We start from the raw sequence: 22,642 nt of genomic DNA, 5'->3' as shown, positions 1-22,642 counted from the left end.
TCTGCTTGATGTTCAAATTACAAACTAACTCGACCGTTCCATCATATCTAAGCCAGCCGAAGAAGCAGAGGATACATAGTTACGTACCTTCTGGTGGATGATTTGGCAGTTATCCCTGTCCTGAAGAAATATTATATTGCGATTGTGATCCAGATAGTCGCGGGCAGCAACGACACCGAACACATGCAATGGCCACCGTAGAGAATCGTCTATTCCAGCAAGTTTTACTGAAAAGACGTTCAGAGTATGCATGTAGGAGCAGACGGAGAGTTCAGAAGCAGGTGGTTTATCCGTGTAGCGCATCGAGGGGATGAGCGCTGCATATATATGCAAATTTAGCAAGTCACAAATCAATTGAGAAGATTGGAGTAGCCAGCGCTGGGGAGGGGAGCAAGTTGACTACTTACTAGTGTCGTCGAAGCAGCCAAATGTGCCAGCCCACAGCTCCTCCCATTCATGGCGATACATGCAGGCCTCGTCGTAGCTATCGTCAATGCGCGTGTCCTCCTTTGCTTTCACCGCCTTTGCTCCCACCGACGACTTGGCTCTCTTTTCGTCGAATGTCTCCGATGCTTCCAGCTTGTTTGCCGCCACTTGTAGTGCGTCCTTCCTCTTCAAAGTCTTGAGCTGCTTCATCTCCTCCACTTCCATTGTTTTCCTCCTCACCTCCTCCGGATCCATGGCGTTGCTCCTCCCTTGTGCCGCATCCTCCAGCATCTTTATCCTCTCCTGCTCCCCGGCCATCGCAGACTCCTCCCTTGCCTCTGCAATCAACTCCTCAAGCTCTGGATCGATCGCCAGAGCCTTCATCGCCGCCGCCTTGAACCACCGCTCGACTAACGCAAGGGAAACCTAGATTTTCCTCGCGTGCCGGGTTGGGTTCAACAAATATAGGGTGCGTTTTTAGAAGGGTTCTACAAAAATATAAGGGCTGTTTGGTTTATGCCCCCAACTCGCCCTACCAAAATATTGGTCACGTCAAATTCTTTGTATGTTATTTGCTTTGCTGCCAAATATTTGGCTGCCAACGAGTCCCTTGTTCTTTCCTTCACATATTCTTGCCAAAATTTTGACCAACCCTGGGCGGTGGAATCCCACGCCAAATAATTGGCAAGCCAATATTGGCAGGGCATCTATAGGCAAGAACCAAACATACCCTATGGATTCGATTACAAGAAGGATTGGGGTGCGTTTGGATTGCGCCTACAGCAACCCTGCCAACCGAGGGCGTGCCAAAATTTTGGCGGACGAAACGGCCGCCAGCGCCTCGCCAAATATTTGGCTGTAGAATAAACGGGAAGGACCGACGAGTCTGGGGCGAGCCAAATTATTGGATCTCAACCAAACGCAAGCATCGCTCTGGTCAACTACCAAAAAATTGGTCAGGCGCATCAGGGCTCTAAACCAAACGGACCCATAGTGTTTTTAGAAGGGTTCTACAAAAATATAAGGGTTGTTTGGTTTATACCCCCAACTCGCCCTACCAAAATATTAGTCACGTCAAATTTTTTGTATGTTATTTGCTTTGCTGCCAAATATTTGGCTGCCAACGAGTCCCTTGTTCTTTCCTTCACAGATTCTTGCCAAAATTTTGGCCAACCCTGGGCGGTGAAATCCCACGCCAAATAATTGGCAAGCCAATATTGGCAGGGCATATATAGGCAAGAACTAAACATACCCTATGGGTTCGATTACAAGAAGGATTGAGGTGCATTTGGATTGCGCCTACAGCAACCCTGCCAACCGAGGGCGTGCCAAAATTTTGGCGGACGAAACGGCCGCCAGCGCCTCGCCAAATATTTGGTTGTAGAATAAACGGGAAGGACCGACGAGTCTGGGGCGAGCCAAATTATTGGATCTCAACCAAACGCAAGCATCGCTCTGGTCAACTACCAAAAAATTGGTCAGGCGCATCAGGGCTCTAAACCAAACGGACCCTTGGCCTTCAAAGCCTTCAAGGGGGTGGGGCTGCTATAACGCGCCCGCTAACGTACAAGATGGGCCAGCCCATTAGCAGCTGGCGGCAAGCGTGTGCGTGAGGACCCCGCTGCGGGCATTTCCTATTTGGCAAGCCGGTACCGAAAATCCTATTCGACGCTAACTGCGTCAAAATGTCGAGCATTCGCACACACGATCTCCCACTGCGAGGCAGCCTGTTTTGTCGAGATACGCTAGAATTGGGCCGGCCCATTTCCCCACTGCGAGGCAGCCGGTTTTGGGAACCTTCCAGAAGGTTCCCTGAACCGGGTTTTTTATTATTATTCCAGTTTTATTTATTTTTTTCGTTTGTTTTTTTATGATTCATTTCCTTTTTTCCATTTTCTGCTTCTTTTTCTTCTTTCCTTTCCTTTCTTATGTTTTCTTTTTTCGTTTTTTTATTTCTTCTGGAAATTGTTAGAAAAGTTTTAATTTGTTCATGTTTCTAGAAAATGTTCAAAAATGTTCGTATTTTAAAAAAAATCACAATTTCGAAAAAAATTCATATTATTTAAATATTGTTTCGCACGTTTCAAAAATTGTTCTTGTCTTACAAAAAATCTTTGGAATGTTTTGTTCATTTTTTCACAATTTTAAAAAATGTTCCTGCTTCAAAAATTATCCACAAATCCCAAAATTTGTTCATATTTTCATTTTTCCAGGAGTTCCAAAAATGTTCCTGTTTAAAAAATTGTTCACAAGTTTAAAAAATCGTGTTTGCAAATTTTGTTCAGGAATTTCGAAATATGTTCACGTTTCCAAATTTTGTTTTGGAATTCAGAAAAATGTTCTGTTTCAAAAGAATTCTTCATGATTTTCAAAAAATGTTCTTGTTTTCAAAAGTTGCTCACAATTTCAAAAAATTATTTGTGTTTTAAACAGAATTATTGTTTTCTATATTAGTTCATAATTTCAATAAATGTTCACAGTTTCAAATTTTGTTCCCGTTTTCAAAATATGTTCGCAGTTTCAAAAAAATATCCGGGTTTCAAAAAATGTTGTTGTTTTCGAAATTTGTTCATAATTTCAGAAAAATGTTCGTGTTTCAAAAAATGTTCAGGAATTTTAAAAAATGTTCTCATTTTCAGGTAGAAACACAATTTTCAGGACAATGTTGATGTTTCAAAAAATCTTCGCAGTTTCTACATTTTGATCGCAATTTCAAAAGATGTCCCCGTGTTTTTTGTTCTCATTTCCAAAAAACATATGAATACAAATATTGTTCGCATTTTAAAAGAATAATCGTGTTTTAACTTTGTTGGTTTTGAATTTAAAAAATGCTTTTGTTTAAAAATATAGTTTGTGGTCTTAGAAAATATTTGGGAATTTCCAAAAGAAGAAAACAAAAAAATCAATATTTGAAAAACTGTTTGTAATATACAAAATAATTGCGGCATTTCAAAACTGTTTGCAACTTTGAAGGAATGTTTTTCAAATCTCCACCTTGCTGTGTATTCTTATAGTGTTTTGCGCCTATATGCTGTGTGGGAGGTCAGGGGATCGAACCCTGTTGTTCTCGTTTGTTTCACAGCTACTTTTTACGTCGCGTGATAGCAAAACAACGAACGGGCGCGTTGGTGGGCCGGCACAGTCGCGCATCCACCCTGTGCGTCGAGTTTCTGCATGACGCAAAATGCATCATATAGGGACTCCCAGCCGGTACTGCTAAAAAAATGGCAAGCCGGTTTCGCGAACCAAGCTTTTCGATGGGTTTTTTTTGTTCCATGTTTTCTTGTCCGTTTCTCTTTCCCTTTTTCTGTTCTGCTCCTATCTTTTTTTCTTTGGTTTTTATTTTCGTTTATTCTTTATCATTTTCTTTTTTTATTATTTACTCATGGAAATTTGAATGTGTAATTTTTTTTCAAATTTGATTTTTTTCTCAAATTCATAAACTATTCAAATGCACGACAATTTTTTCAAATCCGTGAATTTTTCAGTTTTTTCACAACTTTTCCATAATACGCAATTGTTTTTCAGATATGTGGTATTTTTAAAAAATATATTGATCAACTTTTTCCCAAATTTGTGAACTATTTTCTCAAAATCCATGAACTTTTCTCAAATCCATGAAATTTTAAAATCAATGAAGTTTTCTAAAATTGGTGAATTTTCTCAAATCTGTGAACTTTTTCTCAAACTATCTGAACTTTTTAAAAATACATGAACACTTTTAAAAATTGAATGAACTTTTTTCAAATACATGATTTTTTTTTACTTCATGAAATTTTTTGAAATTCATAAACTTTTTTGAATTTGTGATTTTTTTTCAAATCTATGAACTTTTTAAAAAATTCTCAGTTTTTTAGGTCAACTATCAGCTGATCTGGATTGAGCGAACGAGACAGGTTTTTTATCGGGCGAAGCAGTTCACACAACGCTAGCGAGCACGTGAGCACCGGTTCACACGACAACGCTTAAGCTCTGAATATGAGTTCCCCTTGCTGCGCTGGTATTATATCTCACTTAGTGCGAGATATATCACCCTTTTGTTTAATGGGCCGGCTAAATTGAATGTTTTTTAAGAGACAATGGAGAGGATCTTAAAAGTCATACGGGTTTAGACCTTCCGATCATTTTTTTGTTTTTCTGTGTTTCTTCAGTTTTTATTTGTTTTCTTTATTGGTTTTCCTTGGGTTTTTCTATTTGTTTACTTTTTATTTTTATTTTTAAATACATGTTGACTTTTTTTAATAATGGTTGAACATTTTTCATACTAGTAAATGCATATGTGCAATGCACAAATTTAATCGGGAGCAAAATAAGTACATGTTGATATTAGACAGGATATGCTATGCATTAATAATGTTATTTGACAAACGTCACCCGAGAAAGGGATGGAAGGGAACGGTTTTTTATGGAAAGTTTATGCGGCGGGAGGTGGAAACCGGTTATAAAGTTTCTGTCGAGCGTACCAGGTTTCATACGGTGGGATCATCTCCCTTTGAACCGCTCCTCCGCTCAACTCGCTTCTAGCTTGATGCACGCCTTCGCTCGGCTCCTCGGCTCATGGTGGACATCCTCCTGATGATTGTGGACCTCTTCGTCAGATGTCACATCCCAAAATTTTCTCAAATTTGGAATATTAAAAAAATCATAGGGAGTTACTTTTAAAAAAACATTGCTTGTGATTGATTGATATTAGCTAGTTTTGACTAGGAGTAGATTAAATTGATTGAAAATGTGGCTCAGGTAAACATTTAGAATTGTTTAGAACCATAAATTGTCATTTAGAGAATATTTATAAAATGCAAAATTGGAATCACAAATTTTAGCGACCTTAGTTTAATATTGGGTTGGAAATTAATTCTCATAATTTTTCCTTTTTTTTGCAAGGAAAACTTCCGATCTATTCATCAACTGTCAAGAGAGTACAAAGAAAATCAGAAGTAAAAAAATACATCTAGGTCCATAGACCATCTAGTGACGACTATTTTGAGTTTTGTTAGGGTTCGTGTCCTACTGAGAGATGCGAGCGCGGAGGCGGCTCTCTGCAGATGGAGTAATGTCCTCCCCGCCTAGTCGCTGTTCCGATGGTGTTCCTAGCATCGTCGGAGGGCATGTGAAGTTTATCTCCGGTGGATCTCATGGGACTCGATCGGGGTTTGTCTTTGGTGGATCCACATGGATCCGGTCTTCGTTCGTCTGTGTTCCTGTGTCTATAGGTTGGATACTTTCGATCTACGTTTCTCTTTATCGACGACGGTTGCTGTTCTGGTGCACTGGTCCTATTGGGCCATAGCACGAAGACTTCCTGATTGTTTACTACGACAAGATTTGCCCGGCTCCGATAAGGAAGGGGTGCTAAAGTTGAATTAATACCCCAAAATAGGGTGATACTTCAATTGTTGGGCACAAAAGTATTTTTCTTAAATCCCAATAATTTTTTGGGCCTCTAATAATTTTACCAAAAAAAGAGTGAATTCGATTTTTCAATCAATTCATGAATCAAAAGGGAATTCTTTCAAAACAAGGCTACACATTCTATTTTGGTAGGAAATCATTTTCCATAGTCCTAACTATTGTTTTGACTCCTTGTAAATTTTCCAAAGCGAATTTAGAACAAGTTTGATTTTTGAACCAAATTCATATTCAAAAGGAAAATCAAAAATAAAAAGGCCCATGTAGGTTTTTTGGATGTTTTTAGAGGTCATACATTTTGTAGAAAAGACCAGTTTTTTAGGAAATCACAATTTCACCTCTCCACCTCAGAAACAATCATGAAGAGGCCCGGGAAGCATGTTGAAACTTGTAGAAAGGCCCCGGATTTTCTACAAATCACCAAATAGCCCCTATTTTGGCTAAAAATGCGATTAGATTGGAGGGAAATTCCAAGAACAAAAAATTATAAGAAATGGTTGGAGGCTCCAAAAAAATGAGGGGAAAATACATGGATGACCAGGGAAGTGTGTTAATCCTAATAGGTTGTTTTCTCCGTTCCTTGATGATTTTCTTTCCGTACCTGCTAACCTAATAGGAAATTATAGGAAATGATTGGAGGCTCCAAAAAAACAAGGGGAAAAAATTCAGGGACAACCAGGGAAGTGTGCTAATCCTAATAGACTGTTTTCTCCCTTCTACGATGCTTTTCTTTCCGTACCTACTAACCTGGGTGTCTTTAAGATCTGAAAAGTGTCCTTAAAATGGGAACTTGTCCAGAAGGAGTAAGAACAGCACCCAGGGCCATAACATTTCTCAAAAAAGGTAGAAGGATCCCAAATTCCTGCCAAACTTGCTTGGAGTTGCTCCGGCCTCCGTGAAACTTGTAGAGGTACCTTTAATTCGTGCAAGAACGGCTTATAAAAGGTCGGTCCCTCAAGTACCTATCAAGGCTGGTCCCTCGAGTACCGATCAAGACTTCAAAATCATTGACGAGGCAAAGATGTCAAAGGGATTCCCCTCAAAAATTGATTATTGACTACAAGACACAAAAAAGACTTTGGTGCCTTCGACTCAAGAGGGCTCATGTTGAGAGAACACCCAAAATTATATCTTGGGTCCCACCACATGGATGGTCAAACAAACTCAAGGGAGTCAACAAAAATCAACGAAAATCCAAGGAAGCCTTCACGGTTAACAAGTCAAAGGGAGAAGAGCCCGTACAAGAATAAGTCAAAGATGGAGGCAAAGTTGTATAGCGGCCCAAGTTCAAGTAAGAGGCCTTCAAATAGTGTAGGTGTTCCCCACTTAATGGATTAGAACCCACTTCAAAGCCCAACTAGAGGCATATGGGATAAAGGACACAAAATTATGTAGCTCTACCCTCTCACCTCCTCTTCCAAGGTTTCCCTCAAAAAAAAAAACCCTCCTCTTCCAAGGGTAACCTTGTTCATTTGGTAAGAACCTCTAGGCTATATAAGGCCCCATGGGTATGTAACTAATTCACTCCCACTTGAATAAACTTGAGAAGACTTACTCTCCCCTCCATAGAGCCTAGCTCGACTGAAGCTGAAGGTTTGGAATCAGAGTCCAAGGGACCTAGTAAGATTCGGACTAGTGAGGAGTCGTGTGACTTTGCAAGCAGCAACACTCCAACAAGTTTTTCTTTGTGCCGAGCATCGCTCTCGATGACTCTCCTCATACGACATAGGTCGTACAATATCGCCGCGTCACTTTGCCAAGTATACAACGACTTCTGCTATAAGGCCATCATGACCCCCACCTACTCATCACTAACCACGTTGCTAGGGACACGCCTCATCTAAAGTTGTTCTTTAAACAGCAAGGAATACATTATGAAGTTATTTTAATCAAAAATTACATCCTAAGATGACAAATGTACAAACCCATATCCAATCCACCAAATCAAAGGGCTCTGATCCACAAGGTTACTCAACACACAAGAATAAGAAAAGCGAAGCATTGGTGTGTCATGTAATTCAACATCAAAGATTGTTTGGCACATCATAAGAGAAACAAAATAACTGTAGCACAAGGGAAAAGTCTTCCCAAGGAAAAGCAAATCCTACTGACTCAAATCCTCCAAAGTTCCTGTCAAATTCTTTTGAATCAAAAGGAGCCATAAGTCGTTCAATGCTGATACCAAACAAAAGCTGTTGGTCCATTAGCAGTATGGGTGGCAAAAATTACACGCGTTGAAACGCAATTCCTTTGACTGAATTCACCCTTCAAAATAGCCAATGTTGCTTGAATCACATCTGAATTAAAACAGAAGAAAATAAACTAGAATGAAGCAACATTGCAACGTGGTATAAATGAACATATGCTTACCATTAGAATATGATATTTTACATAAAAAATATATAATGATGATATATTCTGCACAATGCATATCGTAGCAGCAACAGAAGCAAAACAAAATGCATCACCACACTGGCCAATACACATTGGATGGATAAAGAAAATTTTGCTATGTCAGGTCTATTTTGCTTAAGGGTAAAATCCGAATGGGTAGGCGCACACCACTTTTCTTTTGTAACAAAAGGTGTTAAGAGTTCGACGTGGACTCTGGACTACCTGCCTTCCTAGCTGCATAATGGGAACACAATCCTACATATGACAAAGCAAGACACAGAATATCCCTATTGCAAAACAGGGTATGTTTTAGGTATTTAATCATACCATATCCTTTCAAGTGGCTAGGTGCTGCGAAACTGATACAAACAGCAGTCAAAGATGAGTCTCGAGAAAAATAAGTAGTAGTGGAGATACCAACCATTAAAGGAATGGAACTAAGGCTATCCAGTTGCAAGGCCGTAAGTCTGCAATTTCCATAAAAAAGGTGCAAGGTGCATCAGAGGAAAGCACTAGTAGATACTAACCATAACTGCCTCCCAGAAGGAACATTCTTAGTGACGGTCCATATTGATCTTTGTAGAGGAGAAACAATACATCACAACTCAAGTAAATAAAATGAATGCTCTCAACAAAGAGCAAAGAGAGTGCAAAAGAGCTGCATGAAAGCCCAAATTGGCTAATAATATATGGTTTGTCTGTCAATTTGGAGACTCAAACCAAGGAAGTCCTGGATGTTAAATAGGTGAATAAACACAAGCAAATACTCTACCTTTTTAGTTGCTGAGTTGCATTGTAAAACGAGAAGCAAGAATTCAACTCGAAAATAAGGTGAATAACATAAAACCTACCTGATCATTTCTATGTCCAATGACCTAAGCCATTGCGTTGTTGGATGCATGGTACTCAACCTCTAGATAAACTTGACTCACAGCCATGTGAATTGTATGCATTTTGTCTACTCTTTTTTTCTTCTGATAGTTCAGTTGTATACTAAATACACTGAAGCATAACACACGTTATCAGAAGCTGGTATGAAAGGGAGCTATTGAAGCTGGGGCTGAGTGCTTAATAGAATTTGATAACTTCTCAAGGATACTACCAGAGCCTAAGACAAGTCTGCTTGAATATCTCCTAAGCTTCCTGAATACACGATGTGGGTGGTGAGTGCTGACATGCCGGTATGGCAACAAAGACAAGTATGAGTATGGAAAAATGTTACTGCCTGAATAAAAACTGTATATCTAGTCTCCTAATACTCTAAATTGGATATTACAATAGAAGGGCATATTCGTCCTACTCCCTAAGCGTTTCTTCACAAAACACACCAAATATTCTTAATTATGTTCCAAATAATATTCGTATTCATATTGGGCCCAAGAGAAAATGGAAAGGGTGAGTGACAGCTGGCTGGGCCCATATAGGCCTATATGCTCGCAGCAAACACGGCTACACACAAAGTAACCTAGGGCTGCCCTTGCGCTTGGCAGCCACCACCCATGGGGCGGATGCAGCGCCGCCAGGCCAGCACCTCCGCAAGAGCAGTTCCATGATGCCCTCTTCCACCAAAAGGGTTGCCATCCTCCTACGCCGGCGGCCTGGCACATCGATTCGGTGTTCCTTGTGCGTCTCGGCACCGCCGGCTGATGAGTAACCAAGCCGCTCCTTCCGCCGAGGCAAGCGAAGCCACCTCTTCCTCATGGCTTGCCGGGTTGGAGCGCCATTGCTGCCGTATGGCGCAGGCATCGTCCAATGGACCAAGGGAGCGATGTCAAGGATTCACCAAGGGCAGCGTCGAGGGTTCCCAGGTTAGATCTGAGATTGATAAGGTTTGCTAGGGTTTATAGTTATAGATCTAATGGCTTTCGTGGGGTTAGATTCAAATCTTTTTATGGGGAGGGAACTTCAGGGGGTTCTAAACCGGGGTTCTAAACCATGAAGTGTCGGAAGCGTCGAAGAGTAATGGTGGGATATCATGATTTCTTAATCTTGAAAGTCAAAGTTCCCCAATACTCTTTGATGCCTGTATCTCCAGGTATCGAACACACATATGGCAGTTTGGCAAAATGGTGGGGCAGAATAGCATATCCCCGTGGATAGTTACTGTCATATTGTAGAACCAGAAGCCAGAAGTTAGTCCACAACACAAAGGGAAGGTCCTAGAGTGTATTGTGGATGTGCTAGATTATAATTTCTTCTAAAAGTTTTTCCACCTCAAGATTTTTTGGGGGGCACTTCAGGAGGCATTGAACCACGAAACATCAGGAAGTATCAAAGAGTGATATGAGGAAAAAAATGGGAAGACAAAGTTTCCCAATATCCCCAACGCGTGTATCCCCAGGTATCAGACACATATATGGCAGTTTGGCAGAGTGATTGGGTGGTTACTGTCATACTGTAGAACCAGAACCCAGGAGTTAGTCCATGACACATATGGAAGGTCCTAGAATATGTTATGGATGTCCTATGTCAGAATTTCTTGTAAATAGCACATTTAAGAAATATGTTTCCTGAATAAGGCAAACCAATATTCTTCATCTGAGCAAATTGCCTTCTGTAGCTTCACAGCTAATTGACTATAAACAAAGGAGAAAGTAGTATACTGATCAAGCACATTGTTTAGCACTTGTTGTCTTTGCCATGGTATTCTTGCAATTATATCAGTGTTAACAAGTAGAAAACAGGGCACAAGGGAAACTACTTGGAAGAACCAGCGCCAACACAGGTAATCGAATCCATGAATTATGAAATTGGTCAGAAAAACACAGTGATTAACGGATTGTACCTGCAGTGAGGAACGCAGAAATATTTTTATAATGCTCATTACTAGTAATATTCAAAGTCCTCCGAAAAATTCATGGATACTAGCTTTGCAAAACTATCACAGTTGCAAACTTGTTGTAAGATCAAGTTGCAAGCAGGGATGTCGCAGTCATCATACATTTACTTGCATACTCCAAGCATATGATGTGAAAGCCGGATTGATCTTCTCTAGACATAACAAATAGAAGCTTCACACTGCAAACCTGGTAGGTTAGCCATCAGTTTGACATCTTAGGCACTAACAAGAAGATTAATACAGTTATACAGGGTCTAACAGATTCATACACGAGGAGCAGAACTGGCCGGAATATGACAGTACCTGCCGGCAAACAGTGCCTGGCCTTGCCGGCCGTCGCCCCTGAAGCGGCGATTTACCTGTTGCTGAAGCCCCTGCTGCATCCTGCGGCCTGAAGTGGGGATGATGAGGAGGTCAGTGCGTGGGGGTGGGGGTGGGGGCGTGGGGATTATGACGAGGCAGCCCCTGCAAGATCCTAGAGCGCCGGAGGCCGCGTCACGGGGAACCGCCGGCGGGCAGCGGGCGGCGCCGTCGTGTGTGGCGGAGCGGCGACGACGGACGGACCGGCCGACCGACGAAGGAGCCGAAAACAAAGACCACCGCACGGGGCGCTTTTTATTTTCCGCCGGGGGCCACGCTCCCCTCCCACACTGATCCCAGCCGTCCGATCGCGATCCGACGGTTCGAGAAACCCGGCGACGTGACCCGCCCGGCCCTGTCCATGACCCTATAATACAGGGACTGATTCGGAAAAATTTCCCCTTCCCCAATGTCCCCTTCTTCCTCCTCCACCTCCACCTCCACCTCCGGCCTCCCTCCCCGCCGGTTCCACCCAAAATTCTCGCCCCTCCTCCACCTATCAACCCCAGCCCGCACCCCAGGACACGGAGGGGCGCCAGGGGAACCCACGGCCGGCGTTTGATTGCCGTGGATCGACCTCCTCCGCTCCTGGTATGGAACCCTAGCTTTTTTTCCCCGGCCGGATTGCCCCAGGAGAGCGTTTCTTGATCCTTGTTCGCTGTGGCAGTGGCCGGACGAGGACAAGACCGCTCTTTTCTTTCCATTCCGGCCGGTTGCCGATCTGTCTCCTGCCCTGTTGCCTGGTTTTCGTTAATCTGATTCATCCGTGCATGGTTTCGATTAGGTCCCTGTTCTCCGGCGAGCAAGATCGATCTGGGACCCGCTGCCCCGGCGTGGAGCAGCTTCTTGTCGAGGGAGACAATTGGGGGTTCAACTGAACCCCCATGCCCCAGGTTAAGCCCGCCCCTGCACCCGAGCCACTCCTGGGTTTAGATGGAGATGACGAGACCTTGTCTGAGAGGGGCTCGGTTGGATCTGGGTCGGGCCCAAGCACGCCGGATGCTCGTGGTGGCAAGGAGGCCTCTTCAAGCACTCCCTCTGCTACAGGGAGTAAGAGGAAGCGTGAGAGCTTGAGTTGTGACAGAGTGGAAGCTGATGGTCCAGAGCCAACAAGATCCGGTTCGAGTGACACCACATGGAGCATGGACAGTTTGCACGACGGCTGCCCACGCTCCTTGTCGAGGAAAAAGAATGGCCGCTCCGAGCATTCGGTTACTTCCGCCGCATTGATCAGCCGGCCTCGCGGCGTCCTGAAGCTAAGGAAGCTTCCCCAGAATGTCAGTGCCGAGACTGGGGCTGGTGGTTGTAATGTGCTTCAACCCAATGGTATTTCTAAGCCTTCCCATTTCATGAGGAGGAAAAGGATAAGGAAACCAAGGGCGCTCAAGGAGAACAGAGTTGGTGGCGGTGATCCTGTCATTTGCTTAAAAACTGAGAATGGCACTCATGATCAGGACATCACAACAAAGTCTTGTTCGGAAAATGATCTCTCAGTTCCAAAGCTACCAGGTGAACCATCTAAACCTGTTCATGTTGATAAGGATAGTGCTGGGCATGCGCTAGGGCACATTGATGTTAGCTTGGAAGAAAATGCTGCTATGATGCTCTGTTCTCTGTCAGATAATAGACATGATGACCCATTGAGGAACAGAATGTCATCACCAGATAGATCATCAAAGGAATCTAATCTTCACCGCTCTAATTGCTTGAACAATCCATACAAGAATGAAGATGATGTAGCAGGTCCTTCTAGGTTGCTACGGAAGCGTGACGGTAAAGGTCCATTCAGGAAGCGTCGCCCACGTCGTCATTTTTATGAAGTCAGCCCTCATGATCTGGATCCATTTTCCATTGTAAAAGAGAGGATCAGGGTGTTTTGGCCTCTTGATGAGACTTGGTACTTTGGCCTGGTCAAGAAATATGACCCTGTGACAAAGAGGCATCATGTCAAATATGATGATAAGGATGAAGAATGGATCAATCTTCAAAATGAGAGAATCAAGCTCCTCCTTTTGCCAGGTGAAGGTCGCAGGAGATGTATTAATAATACTTCAAGGAAAGCACGTAAGGTGAACTATGAGGGGGAGAAGAGAGTACACATGGATCAAAACGGTTCAGGAAGCGAGTCAGAGCCCATCATCTCATGGTTGGCTCAATCAAACCAAGCAAGATCTGGTACCTCCAGTAGCATCAGCAAAACAGTTCTTGGTCACCCAAATTTTCCTGTGTTATCAAACTCATTCGATGCCAACCCGGGATTCTTTGGCTCTGATGGTGCTATACCAGGAGGTTTACATGCAAATGGTGGCCCGGAAGTTCATAACGATGGGACTGTACCTCGGGAAAGGAGATTCCGCTTTGTTTATTATAGGAGGCGATTTCGCAGGAGAAGGAATGGTTTTGTCAACATTTCAGAACATGATTCACATTTGAAAAGCAGATCAAGTTCTGCGGTGGTTCTTGCTTCAGCCAATGGCAGGGAGGCTGATACTGAAACTGGTGCTCCAGTGAAATATGTCATATTGGTGTTAAGCTGTCCACTTAAATCTGTTTACAAGTTAATTTCTGAAGCCTGCAGTGCTTGGCTTCCCAGTACTTTCTTTCACCCTCAGCATGGTTCATTGATTACCTTATGGCCTACAGTATGTCTGGACATACTTCTTGTTAATGGTACTTTAGGTTTGAAACACTTGCTTCTTGAGACTTGCTTACGATCAGCAGTATTTCTTTTCTGTTCACTCGTCGGAAGCTTCAATCAGGATTCTGGGCTGAATGCTTTTAATGAATCAGAAGTGCCATGCACCTCGGTCAGATTCCAGATATCTGGTTTGCATGGTAGGAGCCAAGCAGTGTTTGTGCTGTTCAGCCTCATTGGAATTGGCAAGACACAATGGAAGAACCTGCAAGCAAAGTTCAGATATCACTCTTTGAAAAGGGAGCTGTCTAAAGTTGACTGCACATACACCGATATCAAACAACTCATCAGTGGAAATGACCAGAATGTCCGGACTTCAATGAATCTCTTTTCGAAGGTACAGAACTCACTTTATGTGCAGATTTAATTGACTTTAAAATCATGTTTTTCGGTTGATTATGGGTATTGCATGCCAGGATTTTATAATAGAAACATAAAAGAATAACTACTATCCATGGTTTGCACGTTCGGGAGAATATGCTGATTAATAGCTAGTATTAGTAGTCAGCTGCACCCCAAGTTCGACTGTACGTGAGGGTTAGTTAGTTGCTGTACCAGTCACTGTGGAGTTACAAGCCAGAGTATCTGTGGGAGAAACCTAGGCCCAGCATCTTATTTTGTCAGTTGGAATTACAAAATTTGTCAAAATGTTGACCTTTATTGATTACTATCCAGTTTATTTATCTATTTCTTTTCTAGACATGCCATTATTTAGTCTGTAAGTTTGAATGCATCAGATCAAAGTATTTTGTGCTGAAATTTTAGGTCTCCAGCCATTACCAGATGAAATTATTACTGACTACATTTCCTGTTGGCAGAGTTTATCTTCCGATGCTCAGGAACCTCAGTTCTGCTCAGAATCTAATTATCCTGATGCTGATCCTGTCATATTTTGTCTTGATAATCAAAGTGAATGCACTCGAAATCATGTGGACGTGGCAGCTGCACGTCATCACCTAAAGCTGCTCACTGAAACCAACTTGACTTCCAATGCTGTAGTTCACCAGGCTGCTCATTCTGAAATTTCTGTAGAAGATAATCAGCAGTCTATTTCACAACATAGATCTGCTTTGGTTAAGCAGGTTTGTTCCTTGGAGACGGGTACCGTAAGTCTGGATTGTGACAACAGTGATGGTGATATCAATGTGATAAGCAGAAGGTTGCCAGATCAAAATGGGACTTGCATAGCTGGTGACAAACTTTGTTCTTCCAATCATAATGCTACAAACTCTCCAGAGAAATCTAAACAAAGTTACCCTTCCATGGATATTCCTCAAGATAAGATATCTGATGCTCTGGATGATGAGTTACTTAGCAAAGATGGCAAAGCCACAGAGCCTGTATCTAACTTGGTTCAGGAATTGAATGAACATCCAATTGGTCGTGTCACACCAACTGCCCCAAGGACGTCCTACCATCGGAACAGGTTTACATCCATATCACGCACATTTGGAGATGGTTCAAAATTATGGCCAGAAGATAACATGTCAACTGGCAGTGCTAGTGGTTCTAAGAAAACACGAACCCATGTTTCATACTCAGTTTCTCCTAGAAGTGATGAACTAGGATCAAAACACAAAGGACATTTCCGCAAGATACAACCTCACAACATCGCCAAGACTAATGGTTCAAAGAGGCTTCCTGATAATACTAGAAGTGGGGAGAGCAGCCCGGAGTCATTGGCTTGTGTTGCAAATGTCCTGGTAACAGTTGGTGATAGAGGATGGAGGGAATATGATACTCAGATCACAATTCACACCGATGGGCAGAGTGATCGAAGTATCTGTGTGAGGCTTGCTGAAGGAAAGAAGTATGTTCACAAAGTTTCTCAAGTTTTGCAGCCTGGTGCTACTAACCGCTATACGCATGCTATTTTGTGGAAAGGGGGCCCTGAATGGTACCTAGAATTTCCTGACAGAAGCCAGTGGTCGATTTTCAAACAAATGCATGATGAATGCTATAGTCATAACATCAGAGCTGCATCTGTTAAAAACATTCCAATCCCTGGTGTCCGCTTGGTTGAAGGTCATGACAATAATGATGTTGTATCGTTTGTGCGCCCCCAAGATTATCTTTGCCATATCGGGCCAGATGTTGAAATGGCTCTTGACGAATCCCGTGTGATATATGACATGGATAGTGATGATGAAGAGTGGATTTCAGGATGGAGGAAGTCTCAGCGAGATAAGAACAACACTATATCTGAGTTAACAGAGGATTTGTTTGAGAAGATCATGGACAAATTTGAGAAATTTGCACATACCCATAACTGCAGTGCGCTCACCATTGATCAGATTAAGGAACTAGATGTTGATAATGCACCGCTGGACATCACTGAAGTGATACATGATCATTGGCATGACAAGAGGCAGAAGAAGGGAATGCCGCTTGTTCGACATTTTCAGGTCATATGTCTTCTCATGCTCTGTTTTGTCTTGTTAGCTTTGCCTTACTTTCCTGTACATGATCACCATGTTGATGGTTTATGACAAAAACAGAGATCGAGTAAGCATTTCAGAATCTGTTTTCTATCTTCTTCGGGATGTTTAGTTATATATATATATGCCTTGGCTCCTTTGTGGTCCTTCCTACAAACTAATATTTTGTAAACTGTAGCTTCTTATGCTTATGTAGGTCTGTTTACTTCTATTCGAATTATTCCAACTATGCCATTGATGGAGCACTGTGTTAACATAATGATCCAAAATGGAAAATTTTGCTTGTTTTTTGCTCCAATCTTTGACAACACCAATCGATTAAAGCAAAAGATTCTTGTGTTAGTTCAAATAGTTTAGGCGGTAGCTTATTTTGTGTAGTGTAACTTGATTTGGAGTTTCTCTTCTAATGTGGTTCATTAAGTGGCTGCAAATAAGCTCATGCTTCCAGGGAAAGGATTTATTGTTGCATTTCTTTTCCGCTATCATGCTCTAATCTTACCAGATGGTACCATCGCAGTCCAGCAAACAATGTTGAGACTTGAGTGCATACTCCCTCTGACTTTACTTTCTATCATTTTCAGCCTGTTATGTGGAAGATTTATGCTCAGCAGCTACAGGAATGGGAATCGGCAGTAAACAGAATGCAGGGTTCATCAAATGGGTACCAAGGAAAGAGGCCGCCCTCCAAACCTGCACTCTTTGCCTTCTGTTTGAAACCTCGTGGACTCCGGCTTCAGGTATCCAAGGGGCCGAAGCAGAGATCACATAAGAAGCTTATGTACTCTGGATGCCACAGCTTTTCGAGAGAGCAGGATGGCTTTTACCGACAAGGTACACCCTTTATGTTCTGTAGTCAAATCAACGGCTCGTGCTTTCCCCCCCTGCATTTGCTGATACAGTTTCTGTTTGTTTGTTTTTTTGTCAAAAGCTTCAGGCCGGAGAAACGGCGAATATGTTGGGGATGGGAGGACATATGAATCCTATGACGGTGGTTCTCTTAATTCACCAACAGGGTACTCCCCCAGGTTCTCTATGAGAACAGATTCCCCTCGCACGTCTGATGCTTCGGACAGAGGTTCTACTCCAAGATTCAGGACTAACAGTATGAAAAGGAATGCAAGCTTTGCATTCTCTGAGGATCACCAACCGTCCCCGTCCTTCCGCAGCCAGAAAATAAGGCGAGGAGGCGTGCCTGATCACTGGAACACTGCAATCCATGAGTACCAGAACTCGAAGCAGGCGCCCCAGAGCCACCGTGTGGACGTCGAGGAGCTCAAGCTGCGTGACGCCACGAGCGCCGCGCAGCACGCCGCGACGATGGCCAGGCTCAAGAGGGAGAAGGCCCATTGCCTGATGCACAAGGCGGACCTCGCCCTCCACAAGGCCTCGGTGGCCGTCATGATCGCGGACGCGATCAAGGCGTCCAGCAGGGACTCGTCGCGGGCGGCTGACAGCAGGAGGGACGACGGGCGGTGACGCCTCGTTGTCGGGCGTGAGCTGATGCGTGCGGGCGCATCGTTTTGTCGATAGGATCAATGCAGTAGATAGCATCGGGCCGTAGAAAAACCAACCTTCCTCCAAACCCCAAACCAGTTCTGTTTGATCCTTTTGTACATGTGATATTTCTTCCTCCTCCTTACCTTGTTCAGAGTCTTGTCTGGGGATGATGGCTGATGCCTCCCGGGTGGTTAACTGTGTTGTTGGCAGAGATGGTTGTTGATAGGGCAGGTAGCTGTTGTTGCATGATTTTGCATTCTCATTGTTGTTGTAAAGGTTGCTTCTTCCATCCAAGGGAAACGGCCATGGCTTGTGCTGCCAGCCGCTACCCTGCCCAAAGAAAATGAAATATGAAGAGAATAGTTGAGGACATATGGCTCTGCGTCTTACAAGTGTTGGTAATGCTATCGCACTGTTTGTTTTTCTGTTTGTCCTTGCTCAGACATGGGCCGGGATCTCTCAGCGGTGGAGGTTGGGGTTGTAGTCTCATGTGGCTCTTCCAAATATTTGAGATTGGTTCAGCTCGGGCACCCTTGAAACTTCCAAGGGTGTGTACGGCTGCGATGCGTTTGGACATGTTGAGCATAGATTATCTTGTCAGTGGTCTGTATATGTCGAGAACATGCTGATATGAGATTTTGTTTGTTTGGTACACAATATCTAAGTTAGACATGCTGAGCGGTGATGTGAAAAATAAATTGTGTAGAAAATTATATAAAGTGATTTGCATTTGAAGATAATAATCTGGTCCACAGATTGGCATACAAATAAATGGCAAACCATGCATCTGACAGAAGTAAACAGATAGTCTCGTTCAAATCATCTACTCCCTCCATCCTATAATATAAGACGTTTTCTCGCACTACACTATTGTCAATAAAACATCTTACACTATGAAACAAAGGAAGTAGTATCTAACAAACAATAAATGTATTCATTTTCACCATTTTATAACAATCTAATTCACACAACAAGAAATTTTCCACACCATTTCTACGATGCACTCCATCCAACGTGTATTCTCTGGTTCACCCATTCACTCCCTATGCACTCCCTGTTCTCCTCTGTTTGACATCTTCCCTGATCAGCCCATCTATAACGACAAATCCTCCTCACTAGTACTGTGGACAACCAACTGTTGAACATGGGAGTCGGTAGCATATGGGTTTACCCGGCTGGGATTGGCCGACTTAGAGAGTTGAGTGACTTAGGGTCACTGGCATGTGGGGCCGCAAACCAGATGATCCACATGTCAGTGACGCAAAGTCACCTGCCGTTACGTCAACCAACCTAAGGCCGGGTTGACCACTTCTTGCACCCACACAAGAGCCAGTTTGTCAAGAAGTTGCCTTATCCATGAAATGCAAGGCTCAAGAATAAGGAAGGGAAGACACTCATTGCTCAAGCTTCCGACGACTCCGACCCTGAAGATGTTGTGGGTGTAGCCCAATTAAAGGTGGTCAAAGATGACAAGATAATCAAGTACGATTGCAAGAAGAACTACAAAGGTGACTCCCACAAGTGCCTTATGACCATCGAAGGTCAAGGATGATGAGCAAATTGGCTCCCACGAATGCCTTATGGCAAATAAGTCTTAAGGTACCTTCCTCTCTCTCTCTCTCTCTCTCTCTCTCTCTCTCTCTCTCCCAAGCCTCGTACCGATGTTTCTCGTGATGCAAAGGGTGGTAGTGATGAGGATGATGAGGAGCAACGTATGTTGGTGGGCTTGCATAAATTCATGATTACTCTAGATGGTCAAAACCTAGCTAAGTTTCTCTACCTTATGAAACTTGTTGTTGAGGGCAACGAGACCATTAAGCAACTCGAAACCTGCAGGATCGAAAGGAGTGTCTAGAGAGGGGGGGGGGTGAATAGACAACTACCACAAGCCAATGACCAATTTTAAAATGTTTGTTATTGATTTTAGTATTATCTAACAAGTCATAATAGCGTCCTACACATGCATATCTAGAGTATAGGAAGTGAAGATCATGCACGTGCAAGAAATTAAGGAGTAGAGTTTGAGAGATTCACAAATAATGGTTGACATGGAGGATTTTTTACCCTTGGTTCCGATAGGTGGTGATATCGTACATCCACGTTGATGGAGACTTCAATCACAAGGATTACGGTTGCAAGATTCCACAAAAAAATCGAGTCCACGGAGGGCTCACACTCATGAAAGGTCTACGAAGAAGCAACATTGTCTATCCCACCATGGCTTACGCCCACGAAGGGCTGGCCTCACTCGGGTAGATCTTCATGAAGTAGGTAATCTCCTTGCCCTCAAAAGCTGCTTGGTTTCACCACAAGACTTGAAGACTCCCAGACACACCTAACCAATCTAGGAGGCACCACCCTCCAAAAGGCAATAGTTGGGGTTGATGATGAACTCCTTGTTCTTGTGCTTCAAAAGGTAATCTCCTCAACACTCAAACACTCTCTCACAGATTTTGGCTTTAGGGTAGGAGAGGGTTTGGGTGGAAAACAATGAGGTGACTAGAAATCAAACGATCAATGGTTGGAGTGGAATCCCTTTGAAATTAGCACAAGGGGTGGGAGTTCTCTCTCAGAAATATGGACATGTAACGCGTTTGCTTCGAGAGACAATTGTGGAGTGGTTGGGGGTATATATAGGCAGCACCAAGAATCTGACCGCTGCTCACTTTTAGCACATTTCAGTGAGGTCGAATGAAAATACTCGGTCAGACTGAACTGTACAAAAGATTCAAACTTTTGATATTTCGGTGACCCCGGATGGAATTGTTTGCTGGTCCGAGTTGTGATGAACTAACCACTTAACACACTTCGGTGTCACAGACTAAAACTGTTCAGAAATTCCGAACGAACTACGGTAGGCAATAAAAGGTTGGCAAGTGCTCTTTGATGGGACCAAAGGGCCAACTCAGTGAGACCAAAAGTTCGGGGTTTAGGACAACGGCTATATCGATGTGACTCGGTGACTCCAGTGTAAAATGATTCAGTGAGTCCAAGTTGAATATTTGATTTGTGATATAGTGGGAATGCGGAAACTTGTATGAGGCTTTTGGAGTTTAAACTTTAAGCACTTGAGTAATGAACTCATCATATGAACCTCATTCCCTTTTGATAGTACTGGCATACCTGGTAGAATAAATTCGAGGCATACCGTTGATCATCCAAGGACCAAGCAATCACAAGAGCACGACACCGAGATTTGTTAACGAGGTTCACCATCATGGCTACATCCCCGGGGTCTGACTACGAGCGCTACTCCCCGTGACACCGTCACAATAACGCACACCGGCCACCCGGGCGCCGGCACACGCCGCCGGCTCCCCCTTGCGCACCTGTGCTATTATGTTGGCATAGGTTACATCGTGTGTCTATCCTCGCTATATAAGAGAGGCCTAGGATACAAGTGTCCTATTAGGACACGACTCCATATCCTATCTAAACACAATACAACTCAGAGTCCAACTGTAACCTACCTTGTACACAATATTCGACACAGCTCCAACAAACTCTACCTTGGCGAATATTCTCCACCACCTTGAATTCGTCCATGCGTCAAACTTCCATGTACATTGGACTTGAGTTTATCCCATGAGTACCGCTGCTACTCTAAAGACTCCATGTGACTCCACCTGCAACTTGTAGTCCCTCCTTTTCTTGACCACAGTCAACGCTCGAGCGAAATTAAGTTTTCCTTACTCTAATTTGTGCTCCCAACTTCTAAAGTGTCCGTCAAACATCATCACACACCGATCACTGACCTGCGTGAAAGTGAACAACTCACGTATTGGGTGTCACACATAAGAGTTACCTGAACTCAACATCACCGCTCCTTTCTTGACCGCCTGTCTGAAACCTGAAGGAATTTCACCATTGTTTATAGTCATCTCGAGTCAAATTCGCAGTTGTCTCACCACATGTATGACCACCACAGCCCTGGTCCGTCTCCATGCCTCGTGCATACCGCACACCTCGCCGCTATTACTGCGTCGAGCCTCCGCTATCCTGATCGAGTCTCAAGGGTCGCGAACCCACACCACTCAACCCCCACTGCAGAGTACCACCAATCATCACCGACCGATGACGAGTTTCACGCTTTCATCAGACCACTGGGCTCCAGTCCGAACTACGTGTTCCTCGCTTTTTCCTAGCTTAAATAGGCTTCGATTGTCTGGATCCTTACACCGTGGCCCCTCAATCCAGCTCCACCTTTAACATGACTCCATGGTAGATGATCAGTCCACCCCGCGGCCCATCGTCTTCAAGCTCTCATGTGCACCGTCTTGAATCAACTCCGTGCCATAGCCTTGTCGAAGCCACACAAGCCCTCAGGCCTGCGTCACATGTTTCCACGCCCAGAAGTCGGTCACCATCAGCATCACGCTCCTATGTCGTCGTTGCCGATCTCACCACTGTCTTCTGTACCAACCGACTTGCGTCGATCCGTCAGACTGACTAGTCCGACCAAGCCGAACTTGTTCGACTGCATGACACGCTCGAGGCTCCCAAATCGTCTTCCGCAAATTTTCATCCATCACATGATATTCCATCTTAGCTGACATGACTCCCCGCAACGCCTTCAAACATTCT

The 22,642-nt window shown here is 43.6% G+C and overlaps 1 protein-coding gene and 1 long non-coding RNA gene across 3 annotated transcripts; one reads left to right on the top strand and one right to left on the bottom strand.

Annotated features, from left to right (window-relative positions):
* Positions 1-7,671: 7,671 nt before the first annotated feature.
* LOC123060459 (uncharacterized) lies at positions 7,672-11,647 on the bottom strand. Its single transcript, XR_006427967.1, has 2 exons — positions 11,372-11,647; positions 7,672-11,255 (listed from the first exon to the last, which is right to left on the bottom strand). It is a non-coding gene; the product is annotated as an uncharacterized lncRNA (long non-coding RNA).
* A 183-nt stretch (positions 11,648-11,830) lies between these two features.
* Positions 11,831-18,430, top strand: LOC123060458 (uncharacterized). 2 transcript variants are annotated; one of them, XM_044483188.1, is made up of 5 exons: positions 11,831-12,019; positions 12,213-14,460; positions 14,942-16,528; positions 17,143-17,392; positions 17,496-18,430. In XM_044483188.1, exons 2-5 carry the CDS (start codon positions 12,313-12,315, stop codon positions 18,035-18,037), a joined length of 4,527 nt encoding a protein of 1,508 aa, XP_044339123.1. In that variant the 5' UTR covers positions 11,831-12,019; positions 12,213-12,312; the 3' UTR covers positions 18,038-18,430. The 2 variants fall into 2 exon arrangements, with proteins under 2 accessions (XP_044339123.1, XP_044339121.1); XM_044483186.1 differs by having other exon boundaries at positions 17,490-18,430.
* The last annotated feature ends 4,212 nt before the right edge of the window (positions 18,431-22,642 follow it).

The sequence above is a fragment of the Triticum aestivum genome, chromosome 3A, assembly GCF_018294505.1.
Source record: "Triticum aestivum cultivar Chinese Spring chromosome 3A, IWGSC CS RefSeq v2.1, whole genome shotgun sequence".
Lineage (NCBI taxonomy): Eukaryota > Viridiplantae > Streptophyta > Magnoliopsida > Poales > Poaceae > Triticum > Triticum aestivum.
Note: the sequence above shows the minus strand (reverse complement) of the source record. Positions and strands in the feature narration are given on the sequence as shown.

What these genes read in the sequence shown, in the direction of transcription:
- LOC123060458 (XM_044483186.1), top strand. Translation starts at nt 12,313, where the DNA reads ATGCCCCAGGTTAAGCCCGCCCCTGCACCCGAGCCACTCCTGGGTTTA. An exon ending in CAATGAATCTCTTTTCGAAG is followed by an intron (nt 14,461 to 14,941) that starts GTACAGAACTCA and finishes TCCTGTTGGCAG; the next exon opens with AGTTTATCTTCCGATGCTCA. An exon ending in GGATGGCTTTTACCGACAAG is followed by an intron (nt 17,393 to 17,489) that starts GTACACCCTTTA and finishes TTTTGTCAAAAG; the next exon opens with CTTCAGGCCGGAGAAACGGC.